General features: G+C 34.8%; 1 protein-coding gene across 5 annotated transcripts in view; it reads right to left on the bottom strand.

Annotated features, from left to right (window-relative positions):
* The window catches only part of uchl3 (ubiquitin carboxyl-terminal esterase L3 (ubiquitin thiolesterase)), a 74,461-nt gene that overhangs the window by 41,392 nt on the left and 14,513 nt on the right, over positions 1 to 18,556 (bottom strand). For all 5 annotated transcript variants that reach the window (XM_039745349.1, XM_039745348.1, XM_039745347.1 and 2 more), the window contains one exon: positions 8,098 to 8,260. In XM_039745349.1, the coding sequence (XP_039601283.1) occupies positions 8,098 to 8,260 (163 nt within the window). The remainder of the gene's footprint in view (positions 1 to 8,097; positions 8,261 to 18,556) is intronic.

Below are 18,556 nucleotides of genomic sequence, written 5' to 3'. Positions count from 1 at the left end.
ACACCATATCTATAATAATAAAAGGCAAAGCCCGCCCTCCCTCCCTCACTCACTCACTCACTAATTCTCCAACTTCCCGTGTGGGTGGAAGGCTGAAATTTGGCAGGTTCATTCCTTACAGCTTCCTTACAAAAGTTGGGCAGGTTTTATATCGAAATTCTACGCATAATGGTCATAACTGGAAGCTGTTTTTCTCCATTTACTGTAATGGAGATGAGCTTGAACGCCGTGGGGGCGGAGTTTCGTGTGACATCATCACGCCTTCACGTAATCACGCAGTACGTAGAAAATCAGGAAGACCTCCAAAAAGCGCTGAAGAAAACATGCATTATATAATTGAGAAGGCAGCGAAACAATAAGAAGCGAGCGAAAGTGACATATACAACTATATTGATGAGTTCTGCTACGGAAACAAAGCACGATGTAAACCTACACTTTAAATTAAGTTCATACACAAGCTGCCGCTGGCGTTTGTAATTTAGTGCCTGCCCATATAAGGCTGTCCGTCAGCGGCAATCCAATAGCAAACTCCCACTAAATATTCACGGGTTAAGGACTGTGCTTATGGAGAGGAAGATGAGATGGTCAGGGTGGTGTTTGACACAAACTCAGCGAAACTGCGAGAGAAAGTTTTAAGTGTCAGGACTAAGGTAAAATTAAATACAGCCATGGACATAGCACGAGATGGCACCAGCACAACTGGGGAACTTCGCTGCATGTACACCGAGCGGCTCACGTGAACTGACGCAGTGCACAGATAAAAGGCAACAGTTCCAAAGAGCGCTGAACAAAAACCGAATTACACAATTGAAAAGGCAGCAAAAAATATGAAGCGTCTGATACATACAGGCATATTCATAAATGCTTCTACTGTGGAAACAAAGCACACGGTGGAAAAAGTCAATGTCCCGCTAAAGGAAGACAGTGTAAAAAAAAAACCCGTGCATGAAGTGTGTCACGTCTCAGATAAAGAAGAAGACGAGCTGTTTATTGATGCAGTAAGAAACGAATCGATGAATGAAACCTGTCATCTTTACAACGATTGACAAACATGGAATGTAACTTGAACACAACACATCCTACAAATACAAACCTGATTGAAAGAAATAATGATAATCAAATCCTTGATGACAGCAACACTCAGTAACACTCACAAAACAAATACTGTATATTGACAGTCATGTTACGTTATTTTTAAAATGTTCCCTTTTCTTTTTCATAACTTCTACTTCTCCACTGCGATACGCGGGTATATATTTAAATGTATATATAAATCCCGATCTACAGTACATACTCTCGCATAGACAAGCCACACGCTGTGGCGCAATTGTAGAATCTTAAGCCTCTAATGCGGACATTCGAGGTTCGATTCCCGAGAGGGGATGCACTGAGTATGTACGCTCGCTATCCGATTCATTTTACCTTCGCATCTTCTTGGTTTGGGACGTATGAAAAAATATTCGGTTAACGCAGAATCATGTTACGTTATTTTTAAAATGTTTCCCTTTATTAGCACAAGCACAGCTGAGAAGCTTCGATGCATGTCCTCCATAACGCGTTAAAAATAACGCATTTAATCACACTTTCAATTCCAAGCAAACGGGAACTTTTGTCAATGCATGATTTCCTGGTACATCCATTACACTGATGCACACATCACAGCTACAAAAATGTTAGAGTCGGAATAAAGCGCGTTCCTACGACTGATCATTTCGACTTCGCGAGCGTAAGCCTTGATAAAAGCATGGTTTTGTGCACACTGAAAAGCAAGCAAAATTAGATGCATTACAGAAAGCAGACTTTGTGGCTCTTACTGGGGATCATTGGACTTCCGTGACCGTTAGTAATTCTAAATACATCTAATTACAAAATGTTCAATGATCACACTGTTTTAGCCTAATGTACAAAATAATTTTGGCTAAGGTTACTCAGAGTTTAAAGATTAAGTTGGTCAAATTACCTTTTATGTTTCTGACTTATTTTTTTAAGAAGAAAAACTGTACTTTATGTTGAAATTTTGGTTATTATTATTTAAAGACAATACTATTCTGAAAATCTACTTAAAGTACTTAAACTACCACTTTATTTTTAAGTCTGCCCAATTTTAACCAGGGATGATATTTTTGTTTCTGTTTTGAATTCAAATGCAGTTTAAAGGCTTTTTTTTTCAGAAATTAAAACAGCTTCGGTTTACAATATTCATGTACATGTCTATTATTTGATTCTGTCGCCCACTAAAACACTTTTAAATTAAAAAAAAAACATTTGCGATTTGGGGCAAATTTACGTGTGCGATTACATACGATTAATCCTCTAATTAATTGGATTAATTTTTTTAATCGAGTCCCACCCCTAATATATATATGTGGATATATATGTAGATTTGTATATATATGTGTATATACAGTATATATGTAGATCTGTATATGTGTATATACAGTATGTATATATATGTATGTGTGTATATGTGTATATATATATATATATAACTGTGTATATATATGTGTATAGATGTATAGATGTATATATGTTTGTATATGTGTCAGTGTGTGTGTATATATATATTTATACGTTATTATTAAAATGTTTCCTTTTCTTTTTACTTCTCCGCTGCCAATCACAGGTATTTTGCTATATATATATAAATATATACAGATATATAAATATATATATATATAAATAGATAGATATGCCAGCAACACTCATGACAATGACAAAACAATTACATTGTCAATCATGTTACGTTATTATTAAAATGTTTCCTTTTCTTTTTACTTCTCCGCTGCCAATCACAGGTATTTTGAGATATAGATATATATATAGATATAGATATATATATAGAGATATATATATATATATATATATATATATATATATATATATATATATATATATATATATATATATATATATATATATAAATATATATATATATATAAATATATATATATATATATAAATAGATAGATATGACAACAACACTCAATATCAATGACAAAACAATTACATTAACAATCATCTTACGTTATTTTTAAAATGTTTGCTTTTCTTTTTCATAACTTCTTTAACACACTACTTCTCCGCTGCGAAGCGCGGGTATTTTGCTAGTGTATGTATATATTTGAGATGCTTCTAAGAGGAACCCTTTAAAAATCCCTCTTCAAGGTCAAATTCCGTACATGTACAAAAACATGTATTACTAATGATAACCGCCTGACATTAATGTGAGTTATGACTGACATCCTGCATATCGAGACTCAGAGAATACTTGCAATTTGGGAGCTTTTCTAGAAGAAGCCCAGCTAATTTCCAAAGGACACTGCATCACATTTCGCATTGTTGTTGTATTGTCATGAATTATGTATTTCACTTTAATAGATTATATTGTTATATTTTGACAAATTCCACGTGTTATATTGCAAAATGTTAGCTAAATACTGTAATGAGAAAATCCAGTTTATGTTGACATTATTTTTATTAAATTCGTGCACAAGTTTATACAGTCCACACATACCAGTAACAGCGTTTGACGTAACCGGCCCCACGTGGAGTTGGTGAGCCCTAGGCCCTGCACACCCCTAAGGCTGCCTCTGTAAAAATGCAAGTCTTTTAATCAACAATTATGGCAAATCATGGTTTTAATAATTAATTAAATAAATAGAAGATTCCCTTGAGACAAAAATCACCATAAATCTTATACAAGATTCAGATATGGGGCCTTATGTATAATACCGTGCATAAAATTCACACTAAAATATGACATACGCACAATGTTGGAAATGTGCGTATGCACAAAAATATCCAGATGCCTAAAACTGTGCATATGCCAAGATCCACACACTCTCTCTTTTTAATCCCAATGAAAGTGAAATTCAACACACATGCCTACAGCACCACCCCAAATCCTGCCAGAATTTTGCATATTTGAATATGCAAATCAATATAAATTACACCTTCCGTTCAGTATTTTCTTTAAAAAAACAATGGCAAAAGCACATGGGGAAAAAAGTGGAGGCAAGGAAGAACGTACTATTTGTTGGCTTAAGCAATGGTATTCGTAATAAACGGAAACTGATGGAGTAATACAGTGTGGCTGAGACACTCGAAAGTTAAGTTGCACAGTGCCCCAAATTAATAATAAAAAAAAGGGGGTCAGATATCAAAGTCGGCAAGTTCATGTTGAAAAGTTCCTGTTGGTTAAAAATCCAAGAGTGGACAGTACTTGCAAAGAAGCAGGTAGAGCACAATTACTCAAAGTCTGCTTTTGTAAACACAGTGACAGTTCAGCACACAGCTCCAAGAAGATAGCTCTTGGAAATTGAAATCGACTTAGAAATGAGTACAATGTCTTCTAACAATGCTAAAGCAGGTACAGTGGTTATAATAGTCTGACAATTCCTTGCCCCATTATATTGTTACAGAAAGATTACAATAAAGAGAATTAAAATTATAAACAATGTGCAATTAATTTCAGTGTATTCAATAATGCCTGTGTCATGGATGTTAATATGAAAAAGAAAGGTAACCGACACAGAAACAGTAACACTGCTTTGACACTGGGTGCCGCCAAAACCGAGCAGAAAAGCATGTACGCGAGGTGTGAGGCTGCAGTGAAAATGTTACCTTTTTACACATCCCAAAGTGAGCATGGAAATGGGCGTATGCAACATTTTTGTGCATATCCACTGTTTATACATGAGGTCCATGATTAGATATCGCAAAATAAATTTTCATCATCATCACAGCTTTATCAAGATTAGCACACTGCCTCTGAAATCTTTTCCTCCACTCTCCTCAGTTCTCGGCATTGCTTTGGGCAAGATCCATTTTTTCCAATCAGCTGATACCACCATCACAACCACATTTTCCTTGCCCTCCCTCCTGGAGCACCTCTTCATCCAATCATCCTCTGACTTTCACTTAACATGCCAAAACAACCTTAGTCTGTTTTTACAATGCCTATCACCCTTATACCAAGTCTTTATATTTACACAACATTCTCCTCCTTATTCTGACACAATCCTCACATTCATTTGATGATGCTCACCTCTGTTCTTTTCTAGCTCTGCTTTATGTTCTTCCTTTATCAATTAGGTCCCATTCCCATTAAATATACTACCCCTCACAAAGGGTAAGTAAAATTTACTCTTCAATACCAGAGAGACTCCTTAAGAAGTCAGAAAGAAGGATAGCTCTCTATGTGTTTGTCCACTCTGTATATATCAATGGTGTGCTCACACTTCCTGCTGCATTCAACATGTTCATTTTATTGACATAATTTATTATCCAAGAAAGACATGGCCAGCTACAGACCAGTTCACATCTCTATTTCTTAAATTAAAATGAATATATTTTTGGTTCAAAATATGGCGGGTTTATTTTTGTACCTTTCATGAATCATAAAACACAGGAAACACTAAAATATAAACAACAAAAAAAGTACAAGAACTGGTTTATAGTGGTATATATATATATATATATATATATATATATATATATATATATATATATATATATATATATATATAAATAAAAAAGTTGACAAACTCCAATTAACAATATCCATCTCACTTTCTCCAGATGCGTTTTAAATTAAAATATTAGCTTGTTTTATCATGAAGTTCTACAACAATACTTATATAATGTTTAAAACATTAGTTTCTTAAAACAAGGACTTGCTTTTGCATTAACCTTGTCTCTGCACTCATCCTACATCTATGCATCCATTTCTAAAAACCTACTTTTTCAAATAAATGTTCATTTGGAGGTAGAGGCTTTATTGAATGGTTCAGAAGCAATGTAGGAACCAACAACACAAACCCATACCCATACTTTGAGGTGTTATTTAATTTAATTTTGCATGTTCTTGAAATATGTAAATAGAAATTAGGAAACTAAAATATTTGAAGAAACGTAATGTGTGCAAAGGCAAAACGGATCAACAGAGCAGAGTGAAATACCCACACCATCATACTGCATCTTTCTATAACCACTATAATTATTTACTATTTGTTTTCCATTTATTTGATTATTTTGATTGCTCAGAGAATGAAAAAAACATTTAATTAAGAAAATGTTGCTGTTGCCCTCAGTTTGCTACTGTTAAAATAAAAAAAATACATACAGTATGTTAAATGATTGCCAAAGGAGCAGATTTTTATGAGTGATAAAGAAGCAGCGTTTAGTAAGGGTCAGTGACTTTCACACTAGCATGTAAAAATGGTTTGTAACTTGTTTTAGCTAAAATATGGGTACAAATTGGGGATTGCTTCAACTGTAAAAGTAAACACAAGGTAGGATTAGTATTGGATTGGTACTAAAATTTTGACTAAGGTATTGATACCAGCTTTCAGACCTCAGTACCACTAGTGGAACTGTATTTAAGCAGAGCAACAGACAACACAACCCAAACCAGAAAAGAATACTGCGCAACTCCATGATGTGCTACAAAGATGCACAATTCCCCTTTTGTGCCACATAATCAACAAAAGTCCCAACAGAACTTTGCTTTGTCTCACACCAAATTAAGGTTCCATTCTGCTCCCAAATGCATTCCCACTATCCCCTATACAAGGCACTTGTGTTGGGCTCATAGTGTGGTTGGATCAATTGGTGGGGGTTGAATATAGTCAAGAGATGATCTACTGATATTGTTTATATATTATGTTTTGAAAATAAAAACAAACGTTCTTGAACTCCCCCCAATGATGTCCTATTTTTGAGACTTGAAACAGTGGTGTGGCTGATATTTATAAAATTCCAAAAATTGTCTGGAATTTTGGGTAAACAAACAGCAGACCTTTAGATTTTATGGTTAAGGTTACTCGATATTTTTTGGGGGGCTGGGGGAGACACACACACATGCCAGTTTGACTCAAGTGATGGCTTCCAGGACTGGCCAGAGCCATTCCTATTCAACACCAACGTAAAACAACAACAATGGGTAAGCAAGTAAGATAATAATGCTATCTTTTCTTCTTTTTAGATTAGGATTTTACAGTAAAGACATTGTTTATAAGTTCGGTGATAACTTTATACTGTATATAAATTACTTTTCAAGAATTTTCTTAGGCATTCATCAATGCCCTCTCAGCACTGCAGGGCAAAATCTGACTCTCTCATGTCTACTTACTACTATTTTTTTTTTGTGGCCCAGGACTAAAATTTAAGTCAAGTCCTGCTAGCCTACAGCCTGACAGAGAGCAGACGAATGAAGAACTGAGTACCATGTTTTTCAACACTACTTTTGTCTTGCGGTACCAATAGTACTTAACTGCTGGCATTGTACCATTTAAAAAATTTTTTTTTTGTAACTTTTTCAGTACTGGTATACCACATAACCCTAGTTAGGACATAATCTGTACCAAATATGCTAAGTTATGCAACTGTACAGTACTATAAGTGATTTTAATCTTTGCATTATGATATGCAACATAAATTAAGTCTCTATTTACAATATAAATACATGTTAATTATGAAAAACCATATATAGTATAGGGGGCACGGTGGCGCAGTGGTAGTGCTACTGCCTTGCTGTTAGGAAACCTGGGCTGGCTTCCCGGGTCCTTCCTGCGTGGAGATTGCATGTTCTCCCCGTGTCTGCGTGGGTTTCCTCCGGGCGCTCCGGTTTCCTCCCACGATCCAAAGACATGCAGGTTAGGTGGACTGGCGATTCTAAATTGGCCCTAGTGTGTGCTTGGTGTGTGGGTGTGTTTGTGTGTGTCCTGCGGTGGGTTGGCACCCTGCCCAGGATTGGTTCCTGCCTTGTGCCTTGTGTTGGCTGGGATTGGCTCCAGCAGACCCCCGTGACCCTGTGTTCGGATTCAGCGGGTTGGAAAATGGATGGATGGATGTATAATATATTTATACTCAACATAAAAAAGACTATTTTTGAAAATCCCAGATGAAAATACACACGTCATCCTACAGGGTGGTGTCACATTTCTGCTTAGCTAAACTAAATGTAAATGAAGTCATTAAATTACAAGGCTGCTATTTTTAATATCACTGACAAAAGGCCTGCAGTAGGGTTATCTATTGAAAACCTGGAATGTACATTCCAGAAAAAAAAAAAGAATCAAGGACAAATATGCTTACCAAATTCCAGTTTATCTTGGTTGTTTGCAACAGCATGAATAAGGCCAACTGTTCCACAGGCATGGTTTAGGTTTATTGTTTGCTTCATGAAATAGACCTGTGAACTAATTTCTTGTCCTTGAGAGTTTATTTTTGATTCTTCTTCTTGTCTATAAGATTCATACTAAAATGTAAAAACAAGGATGACAATATAAAAGTAAATGTTACTACACAGATTTTTTACAGATATAAATTATATTCTCTAAAACAGACTATGGCTTTTGAATATTTACTGCTTTTTACTCCAGTAAATAAACTCAATGATGCTTGACTGTATAGGATATATTACGCAATAAAAGATGGCAGGCATTCTTTGTGATTCTGTAATAACACTAACTTGAATTCAATATCAACAAAATGATGTGGTTTCTGATTAAAACATGACAATGTGGGAATGATTAGAGGGTAGAACACAACATCAAATGAAACAGAACACAAAGTAAACCATTACCCTTAGTGATCTATTTCTTTTCACAACTTACCTACTTGCAAAATACCCTAATCAGGCGCACTGCCTCCTCATCTCCAAATTTCTCTCTCTCTCTCTCTGGCCACAGAACCTCAATGTCAGTTGCTTCTCTTTTTCAAATCACATCTCATCTCCAGACTCATTATTGCATTAGCATTGGCAGCCTTTAAACATTATCCTAAAGTCTAATGCTGAAGTCACAAGATCACTTCTTGAATCATAGGCCAAACCCTAATAATACTACAGGGTGACAAGATCTGAACCCAATCTAGTGGCTTACTGGTTCCAGTGATCCTGGAGATTTAGTCAGACTAAAGTTTCAGGACTCCAAAATATTGCAACCTGCAATCTGACTTTTTCTTGAAACAAGGCACAAGCAAGCCTACCAAATCATTAAGGATGTCTGTGCTATCATAGTTGTAGTACTGCTAGTAGTACTGGCTTCTATCAGTATGTCTACAATGTTCTTGGACAAAATTACTTCAGGGATAATTTTTTTTGTCTTCTCATGGCAACACATTACCAGCAAAGACATTGTATTCCTCACCAGCTGGGCAACTCCTTCACACTGCATGGGTAGCTACAGTCTTCATGTAACCAAACACTTTTTTTTTTTTTTTTTATTTTAATATCACTACCCACTTCAGTTTTCTGGTTAGGTCTCATTTCCTTTATAATATTTTTGATGTTGCAAATAGTACTAGAACAAAAACTCTATAATTTCTAAACATTCTTGCTTGTTCTAAGGCACATTGGACATATGGACAATAGTGCCTAACTAGTAAAGTAATAGTTTTGTAAAAGTCATTATTTGTTTTATTTGCTATACAAAAAGAATGCATGCCGAAGTTGCAGTGTTCTTAGTGAGATGAAACAACCTTTTCTTATGGCAACAGGTGGCTAATCAAAAATATTTCAGTGTAAAGTCTGTGTATTTTAGGCTTCTTTGTTAATCAAAAATATTTTATGGCAGTCCAAGTGCACCACCTAGTGGAATAATCAGGTAAAACAGAATACAAAACAATAGAAATATCTGCCATACTTCAGAGTAAAGTGTAATATTTGATTATGTATTACTTATGTAGGAACATTTTGCTTGGCCTATCCTGTAATATGCTATTTGATTTCCCTTTCCTTTTCGTTACATACTTACATACATATACAAAACACATATATACACACACACATATATACAGAAAATCTACTAGTATCAGATCCGGGGCAGTTTTACAGACGTTTAGAAACAATTAAGATCTGTTACATATTTATAACATTATGTGCAGCCTAGGCAATGTATTGTAATATTCCAAATTAGCATACAATCAATAAGCACTGGGACACTGAAGTTAAAGTGGAGCCTTTGTTGTATACTACAATTGTATTCAAGATAAAGATTTACAAAAATGTGCTCTTAATCTAAAATGTTGCATGTATGTGTATAGTAATTAGGAAAAATTGTAAATATTTAATACTTTTTCCTTATATACTATTTTTTCTAAGCTATCCCAGTTATTGGCAATTGTGATTTCACCATCCCAATACTTATGGAAAGGTACTACATAACATAAAAATAGGTTTAGTATCATCCCTCACAATTTAAAACATGAAGCAGCACAACCAACTTCTATATCTGACATTTATCTATAAAACTACATCGATTGTTATGATCACACGGTGCAATACAAAATTACAAATAAAAGAAAAAGATACATATCATGCATTTATGTATTAAAAATTGATTTTTAAAAATGAAAATTCTAATACTTAAAGTTATGCAATGGCAAATGTGGAAAAGTACTTGCACCCCTGGACTAATGAGTGATGCCCTCTTCACTTGCATCTATAAACAGAGCTATCCAGATATTACAGATCAGTTTCACGTTGGACTAATTCTGTTCCACTATTCCATTTAAAACTGCTTCAACTCAATTACATGCCTGGATGTGGAGTATTAAATGCTTGTTTCAAGTATTGCCACATCATCTTAACTGGGTTTAGGGCTACAGTTTTAACTATGCATTTCTAAAACTTTAAATTTAAAGTCAAGCATGCTCATACAGATTTAATCAAAAGTCTCAGTTTATAGTGAACACAGACCATCCATCTGTTAATGCCAAACAGCAACTTTGACAAACACACTCACAATACATTATATTCTCAAATGGTTCACTTCAATGATGCCAAGTCATACAGATCCTGATAAAGAAAAGCATTTCCAAACTACATAACATTAGCTTAACTATAGATGTTAGCAAAAAAAAAATCTATTAATTCTATTATTCTATTAATAAAGCATTTTAGAAGTATTGAAAAGTATCTAAATGCATTTTGTTAAATATTAAGCATGCACTTGTGTTCTTATGGTTAAGGTTTTGGACCTAGGACTTCAAACCCTGAGAAAGAAGAAGAAGGAGATGCTCAAGGTAGAAAACCAAAAGAAATGCAACCAACTGCATCTGAAACGTTGTAAATCACCTTGGATAAAGACGTCAGTCAGATAATAAGAAGTTACAATTTTATTCCAGATACTCAAAGACAACCGATTACCTATGTGATTTTGGATCATAAACCCTGAATTGCAGCAAGAGATCTCTAATTCTTGGAGAAATGTTAACAAGATGTCAATTTGCTGGTCTCTATGTTTTATGGTTTTGATTATAGTTCAGTTGAGCCTCAGAAGCTTAGCAATTTTACTTTTTAACCTTTAAAACTGATAAATATTAACATGGTTTTCCTGAGGCTTTCAGGAAATGATTTTCTTTGTGTTGTGATGTGCCTCTTGAAACTGTGCTGGCAACACCACTCTAATGAGCAAGGCTGGATTCAATCAGGGTCAACTGTTAACAATCAGACTTAGATTGAGTCCACAGCCAGTGAGGGGCAATAACTTTCAGTTTTAGTTTGAATGTTTATTCTTGTACTACAAACAAGTCAACACGTAACCAGACTGCTGTAAGATTTCTTCCCGTACCATATCCACAACTACAACCAATGAAATAATAATAATAACCAATTAGGATCCAAGTCCTGTCTCTACTCCATAAAAGAAAAACCTGACATGAAATAATAATATATTTTAAATATCCATAAAAAATGTAAAAATGATTAATAAAGTTAAGGAATTTGTAAAGTTGCATTTCGATGTGTGCATAATTGCACCCTGTGATGAACTGGTAGCTGGTATTCAGTTCTGATCTTGCAAGATTACATACCAACTCCTCTGCACTCTTGGAATGGAAACGTGGGTTAGAAAAATGGATGGATGGATTTTATTTATTTATTTATTTTTTTAATTACACACCTACTTTTATATATGCATACAATTTATATATACTTTATACAGAAATAAAAATGCAATCCTGGCATAATAATTCTTGGCTATTTTCTCCTATGTCAAACATTAGATATTGGCTAAGAGTTAAATGTTGTTATGTCTAGACATATTTGTGCACTGCACTGATTTAGAGTCTCATTATTGTAAAATGTGGTTCCCTGCTGGGCAGGCATACCCCACTATTTCCATCCAAAGAATAAACCTGCATAAGTTATATCATACAAGTTATAATACACATCCAGGAAACATACCAACACTGACAAAATACTGCACCTGTACATTTTCACTCACAACACACGCAAACACTTTGTAGTCCTTCTCCCAGTTAAGAGAACAGAAAGAAACAACATAAAATGCATCAACAAGAGAACATAATTGTACACATGTGGGTCATATGACCTCAAAAAGTCACAGCAGTTTAAACAGCTAAATATAGCTGCAAGGTGTTCTCTCTCAATTCTCAAACAAATATTTCAGATCCAAAATCTTCAGAGTATTTATGAATAAGTAAAATACAGTTTACCATATTTTATATCTGTATAGTAGACTGTAATGTGTATGTATGTTTCTAGTATATTTTTTGTTGATTTACAATTTACTAAATGATGTAAAAAGTCATACAATTTTTTTTCAAAACGTAATGCCAACAAAGTTAAATTTTGCTCCAAGTGATATCATCAGCAATCTTGTTGTATATTAATTTCTAGAGTTCTTAAAAATATATTTTTGTATGGTACATAAGGACTTCTCTGCTAAAACTTTAATCATCAGAAACAAATGCTGAGAATGCAGTAGAAAACAAGTATCCTTTTTCTTACACCTCAACTCCCAGCCCTGCCCTTTCTTCAAAAAAAAAAATTTTAAAAAATCTACATTTTTGAGTGGACCAATGCATTCAATTTGTTAAAAAAATCCATTAAACTGAATATTTAATACGTTTACTCTACTTGATTCACACAGCTTACATATATTAAAACAACTGAAAATAATTAACAGAGAACTGGCATGCTCAACTTCAAATGACAAATTCTTGTCAAATTGTTAACCACTTCTCACAAGAGAATTTAATTCCTTCCATTGTATGGCAGTATATGACATTGCCTTGCCACCAGATTATGGGAGATGGATTGTAATTCCTCAATTTAAGCAAAATGAGTTTTCCTGCAAGCAGTGTAGCGCAGGATATCAAGACAGACTTTTCTTATTGAGGAATGTTATCCCATCACATATTATTACAAATATTGCTGTTGGGGGATTAAGAGTAATTTTAGATCTGAGGCTTTACGAATCATGCAGATATTTTAATTCAAAATGTTCTATGCCACAGTAATCACAAAACATATGAACTAGCGAGTTAAGCACTTGACAAGTTTTTACAATTTGGATATTGTCCTAGATATATTTTAGACCATTTAAAACACGATACATGAGTGCTTGTGAAACATTGTCTTGCACAGACCTACTGTGCAGCTGTCAAGACATAAAGCTTGGTTTCTGCTACTTCATATTGGCAATTAAAGTATGCCCACCACTGACACACACCAGGCCCAAATGGCTGCAAAGACCTGTACACTTTGTGACTGACTTACAGCCAAATGGCTGGTCCCAAATCCAGCTGTGAGTCAGCATATGATTGCATGTGAGGGAGATATACTTAAAACTTTGTATTTCAAAGGATTCATACACGGTACATATATGGTAAACAAAAATCTCTAAAGGTCTGTATGTAGCTACTAGAATTCTTGCTGCAATCCGCAAAACATCAGGCATTGCTGCCAATTAACTGCTGCATTTAGGCCAAATAAGTGGCAAGTCTTGATAGTAAACAGCAAGCTTAAGTATTTATGTATATAATGTATTGCTTTTGATGACTATTATTGTGAAAACTGTGTGAACAGCATAAGGAACAGTTCTAACCTTTAAGAGCTATTTAATTAACTACATGACCAAATAGCTTAATGATTTGTACCCCTCATTCAAAATTGTAATTTATAGTAAGACAGAATTAGGGCTGCCATCTCTCTTCCTTTGGAAATGAGGACATTTGGGTCGAAAAATGAGGACTTTTGAGAATGCCTTTCCCTACAATATCATAATAAGCCTTTATACTGTCGTATGTTTTTTATTTATTTTTTTTTTTTAATGATATAAATTGTTCCTAGTGTGTGCTTGGTGTGGGTGATTGTGTGTGTGTGCAAACTGCGGTGGGTTGGCACCCTGCCCGGGGTTTGTTTCTGCCTTGCGTCCTGTGTTGGCTGGGATTGGCTCCAGCAGACCCCCGTGACCCTGTGGTTGGGATTTAGCGGGTTGGATAATGGATGGATGATAAACTTTTAGTAGCATTTTAACACTATCAATCACAGTCATTGGCAAACTAATAACCCATTAAATATTTTGAATATGTCAAGCCTCTTAAATTAACAGATTTCATTTCTTCCATTCTTATTTGGCTAGCTCAACTGTCATGAACCTGTAAAAAATAATACACATGGCAAATTCACTTCTAATAAAATGAAAATTTAATTTTATTCTTTTCAATTTAGTTTACTTGCATTTATCAACATTCTTTTATATTTTTTCATAGAAGCTATTTTTCTCAGTAAATCTGGGTTCTTGGATAATATGAATAGAAATCTTTACATAGCATACTACTGAAACTGAATCTTGTGAGCATTAGCCACTTAATTGAATCTGTTCTGCCCTTTCGAAGACAAGGGTATTTGTCATTCAAATAGTCCATGAACTTGCACTTCCTTTTCGGCATAATGGGTATTCATGAATCAATGTAAATGAAAGAATTATGAAAATATTACTAAATTACTTGAAGAAGTGATGTATTACTTGATCAACTGATAACTAAAAAGATATTGCATAACTGAAACTTTAATAGTAGAGTCATTCATTTAAAATTTAAATCCACTTTGGAATAACAGGTGGTAATAATATTTTCCATTACTCGCACTTAAATACAACAGACTGTACCTGGAGGTATGAAATTTCTTGTTTAACCAAGCTGCAGAAAGAAGAATCGAAAATAAGATCGCACACAGAAAATGTGAAATTGTAATTTTGATTTTGAATAAATTCACTTAGATGCAGTGAATTAGAATTACAGTACAAATAATTAAAGGAACAACATTAATAATGAACTGTCTACTTGCCAAGAAGATAAAGCTGAATTCAAAAGATGAAGTGAAAAAGGCCAAGTTGGATAGATATTGACTATTCTCGTCATTATATCTGCATGGTTTCCTACCGAAATGGAAGTAAAGATTCTGGGGGAAAAAGTGTGTGCACTCCTTACGCAAATGCTGGTTGATGTACAGCTTTCAATTATTACCAATGATAAGGATATTGAGATTTTCAAATGTTAGGAGTCAAAATTCCAGACATTTTCAAAATTGTAGAAATTCCTCGCAGACAGTCCATGGCATGTTAAAAATGAGGACATGTCCGGAAAAAAGAGGAAGTTTGGCAGCCCTAGACAGAATGCGAAAATACAAAGACTCGTATCTGTGATGACATTCAAAACATGCAGTTTCAAAGTAAGTACTTTTCTTGAGACCTTTTCTAAACCATGTGAGATATATTTATGTCAGATAACATAAATGAAATCCGAAGAAGGTAAAGGAAAAAAAACAGAAAAGAAACCGACAGATACTTAAATAATAAACACCACTTCTTTACACTATCCTTACATTATCAAACCCATCACATTGTTATATTTGGTTAGTGGGTTTCTCGCACAGAGAACCATAGACACATAAAAAAAATGTACCAGGCACTATGGTAGGGACTTTCAAAACTAGACTTGATGTTATTTTGAAAGAGTTAAGTGAATAAGACTGGCGCGCTTTGTTGGGCTTAATGGCCTGTTCTCATCTTGACTGTTCTAATGTTCTAAAGTGCACGTTACACTGATTGGCAATTTGAAATTTGGTAGTATTAATGAGTGAAGGTGTATGAGCAAGTGTGCAGATTTTGTTTTTAATGATACATGTAATAGACTGATTTCTTATTCTTTTGCATGTTTGTCACACAAAATGTTTCTGATCATCAAACACATTTAACCATTAGTCAAATATAACACAAGGTTTCTAAGGATGGATAATGCTTTCCATCTAACACATAAATGATAGGCTCTCTATACCTTTGCAAAGGTTCAGAAAAAAAAACAACAACAAACAAATGACTATTTAAAATGGCAGCTTGTCTTTGAAAGGTTCAATAATGAGATGACAGATTTTGTTTTTAATGATACATTTGATTTCAATGACTGCGGTTGACAAATTAAAAATAATGTGCCACAGAGTTCTCAGAACAACATAATTATGGAATAATAATTATAACTAAAGCTCATAAAGGTCTAGTACTCTATGTATATCTCTGTGCTAGTGAAATATGGGTGCTATCATTTCCACCCTCATCTCAACAATATTAAAAATTGATTGGTAATTCTAACTTGGTTCAAAAATATTTAACTAGCACTCGTCTATGCTGAATCAACCTATGAAAATAATCTCTCATACCAAAACCACATTTCCCTGTACCTTATCTATATACAGTACTTTTACACCTAGACACCATCTATTTTAAAATCTGTCTTAAACACCCTTTATCTCTTATTCCTGAACAATATCTACTTCATTCATTATGCTGCCAAAAGCCATGTTTTAATCCTGCTGAACTGACGGAGGTTTCTTCCATTTTTTCCCTACTGGGGTTTTTTGGGGAGTTTTTCCTTGTCTTCTTAGAGAGTCAAGGCTGGGGGGCTGTCAAGAGGCAGCGCCTGTTAAAGCCCATTGCGGCACTTCTTGTGTGATTTTGGGCTATATAAAAATAAACTGTTTTGTACTGCCAGAAACATGCAGGCAATGACACATAGTTGAAGAATCCTGAATAGAAACCAGGAAGCTGCCATCTGAATTTGTTCAAATACTGTAATTTTGGGGACTGCACATACTGCAATATAACCATGGCCAGTTTGCATAATTTTCCCAATTACAAATTCTGTTGACACAGAAGTACAGTAAGATGCATATGCACTCTTCTGTACAGCCATTGCTTACAAGGATATCTTCCTAATTTTTATAAAGCAATTGCTCAGAGTGTTTGGATCAAATTGAACTGCTTTATGTGTTCCTCAGGGACTAAAATTTTACTCACTTTGTACAAAGACATTGGAGATTCTAAATTGGACCAGTGTGACCAAGCATGGATTTATGCAGGATGATGGCATGCTTTTAGATGGATAAACCATCTAGCATTGGTTTCTGAAGAACAATGCTACTATAATAAATTCTGACTGACAAAAACACTACAACATAAGTGGGTTTAGAAAAAAATAAAATAAAAAATCAACTGACTGTTACTTGTTTTCTTTTACTGTTCTTGAGCATTTCTCACAGCTGACCTTTCACTCTTATAAATCTGAGCAAATTTCTTTTAAAGGTAGCATGGTGCCAAACATTTTGTAACCTTGCTTACTACTTGAAAAATATATTTATTCCTTTATCCATTTATGCCACTTGATTTCCATTATGTCCATTCAGCATGTTTTTTTTTTTTTTTGTTTTTTTTAAAACACAAATACCCTGCTTCTGTCTTCCGTTTGCAATTAACATGGCCCAACCATTTAATGCCACTATCCATTATGTCTTACTAGGTTATCAGCACTACATTTATGATAATGGGAAACTATACACTTGTGTATGTGGTCTAACAGAAAACAATTTAAGCCTCATTTAATGAATACTATTATTACATTACTATTCATTAACTGTGAATTCTAGTAATGACATAAAATACACACAAATAAAACTGGTTGAGTCAATTTGTAATTATGGTTTGGTAGTCAGACAAAAAATAATAATCTATACTAATAAAAGACAAAGCCCTCACTCACTCACTCACTCATCACTAATTCTCCAACTTCCCGTGTGGGTGGAAGGCTGAAATTTGGCAGGTTCATTCCTTACAGCTTCCTTACAAAAGTTGGGCAGGTTTTCTATCGAAATTCTACGCGTAATGGTCATAACTGGAAGCTGTTTTCTCCATTTACTGCAATGGAGATGAGCTTGAACGCCATGGGGGGAGTTTAGTGTGACATCATCACGCCTTCCGTAATCACGCAGTACATAGAAAACCAGGAAGACCTCAAAAGCTGAAGAAAACATGCATTATATAATTGAGAAGGCAGCGAAACAATAAGAAGCGGCGAAAGTGACATATACAACCATATTTATGAGTTCTGCTACTTCGGAAACAAAGCACGATGTAAACCTACACTTTAAATTAAGTTCATAGACAGGCTGCCGCTGGCGTTTGTAATTTAGTGCCTGCCCATATAAGGCCGTCCGTCAGCGGCAATCCAATAGCAAACTCCCACTAAATATTCACGGGTTAAGGACTGTGCTTATGCAGAGGAAGATGAGATGGTCAGGGTGGTGTTTGGTACAAACTCAGCGAAACTGCGAGAGAAAGTTTTAAGTGCCAGGACTAAGGTAACATTAAATACAGCCATGGACATAGCACGAGATGGCACCAGCACAGCTGGGAAACTTCGATGCATGTACACCGGCTCACGTGAACTGGCGCAGTGCACAGATAAAAGCAAC

The sequence above is a fragment of the Polypterus senegalus genome, chromosome 2, assembly GCF_016835505.1.
Source record: "Polypterus senegalus isolate Bchr_013 chromosome 2, ASM1683550v1, whole genome shotgun sequence".
NCBI lineage: Eukaryota > Metazoa > Chordata > Cladistia > Polypteriformes > Polypteridae > Polypterus > Polypterus senegalus.
The sequence above is the reverse complement of the archived record's forward strand: the minus strand, read 5'-3'. Positions and strand labels throughout refer to the sequence as shown.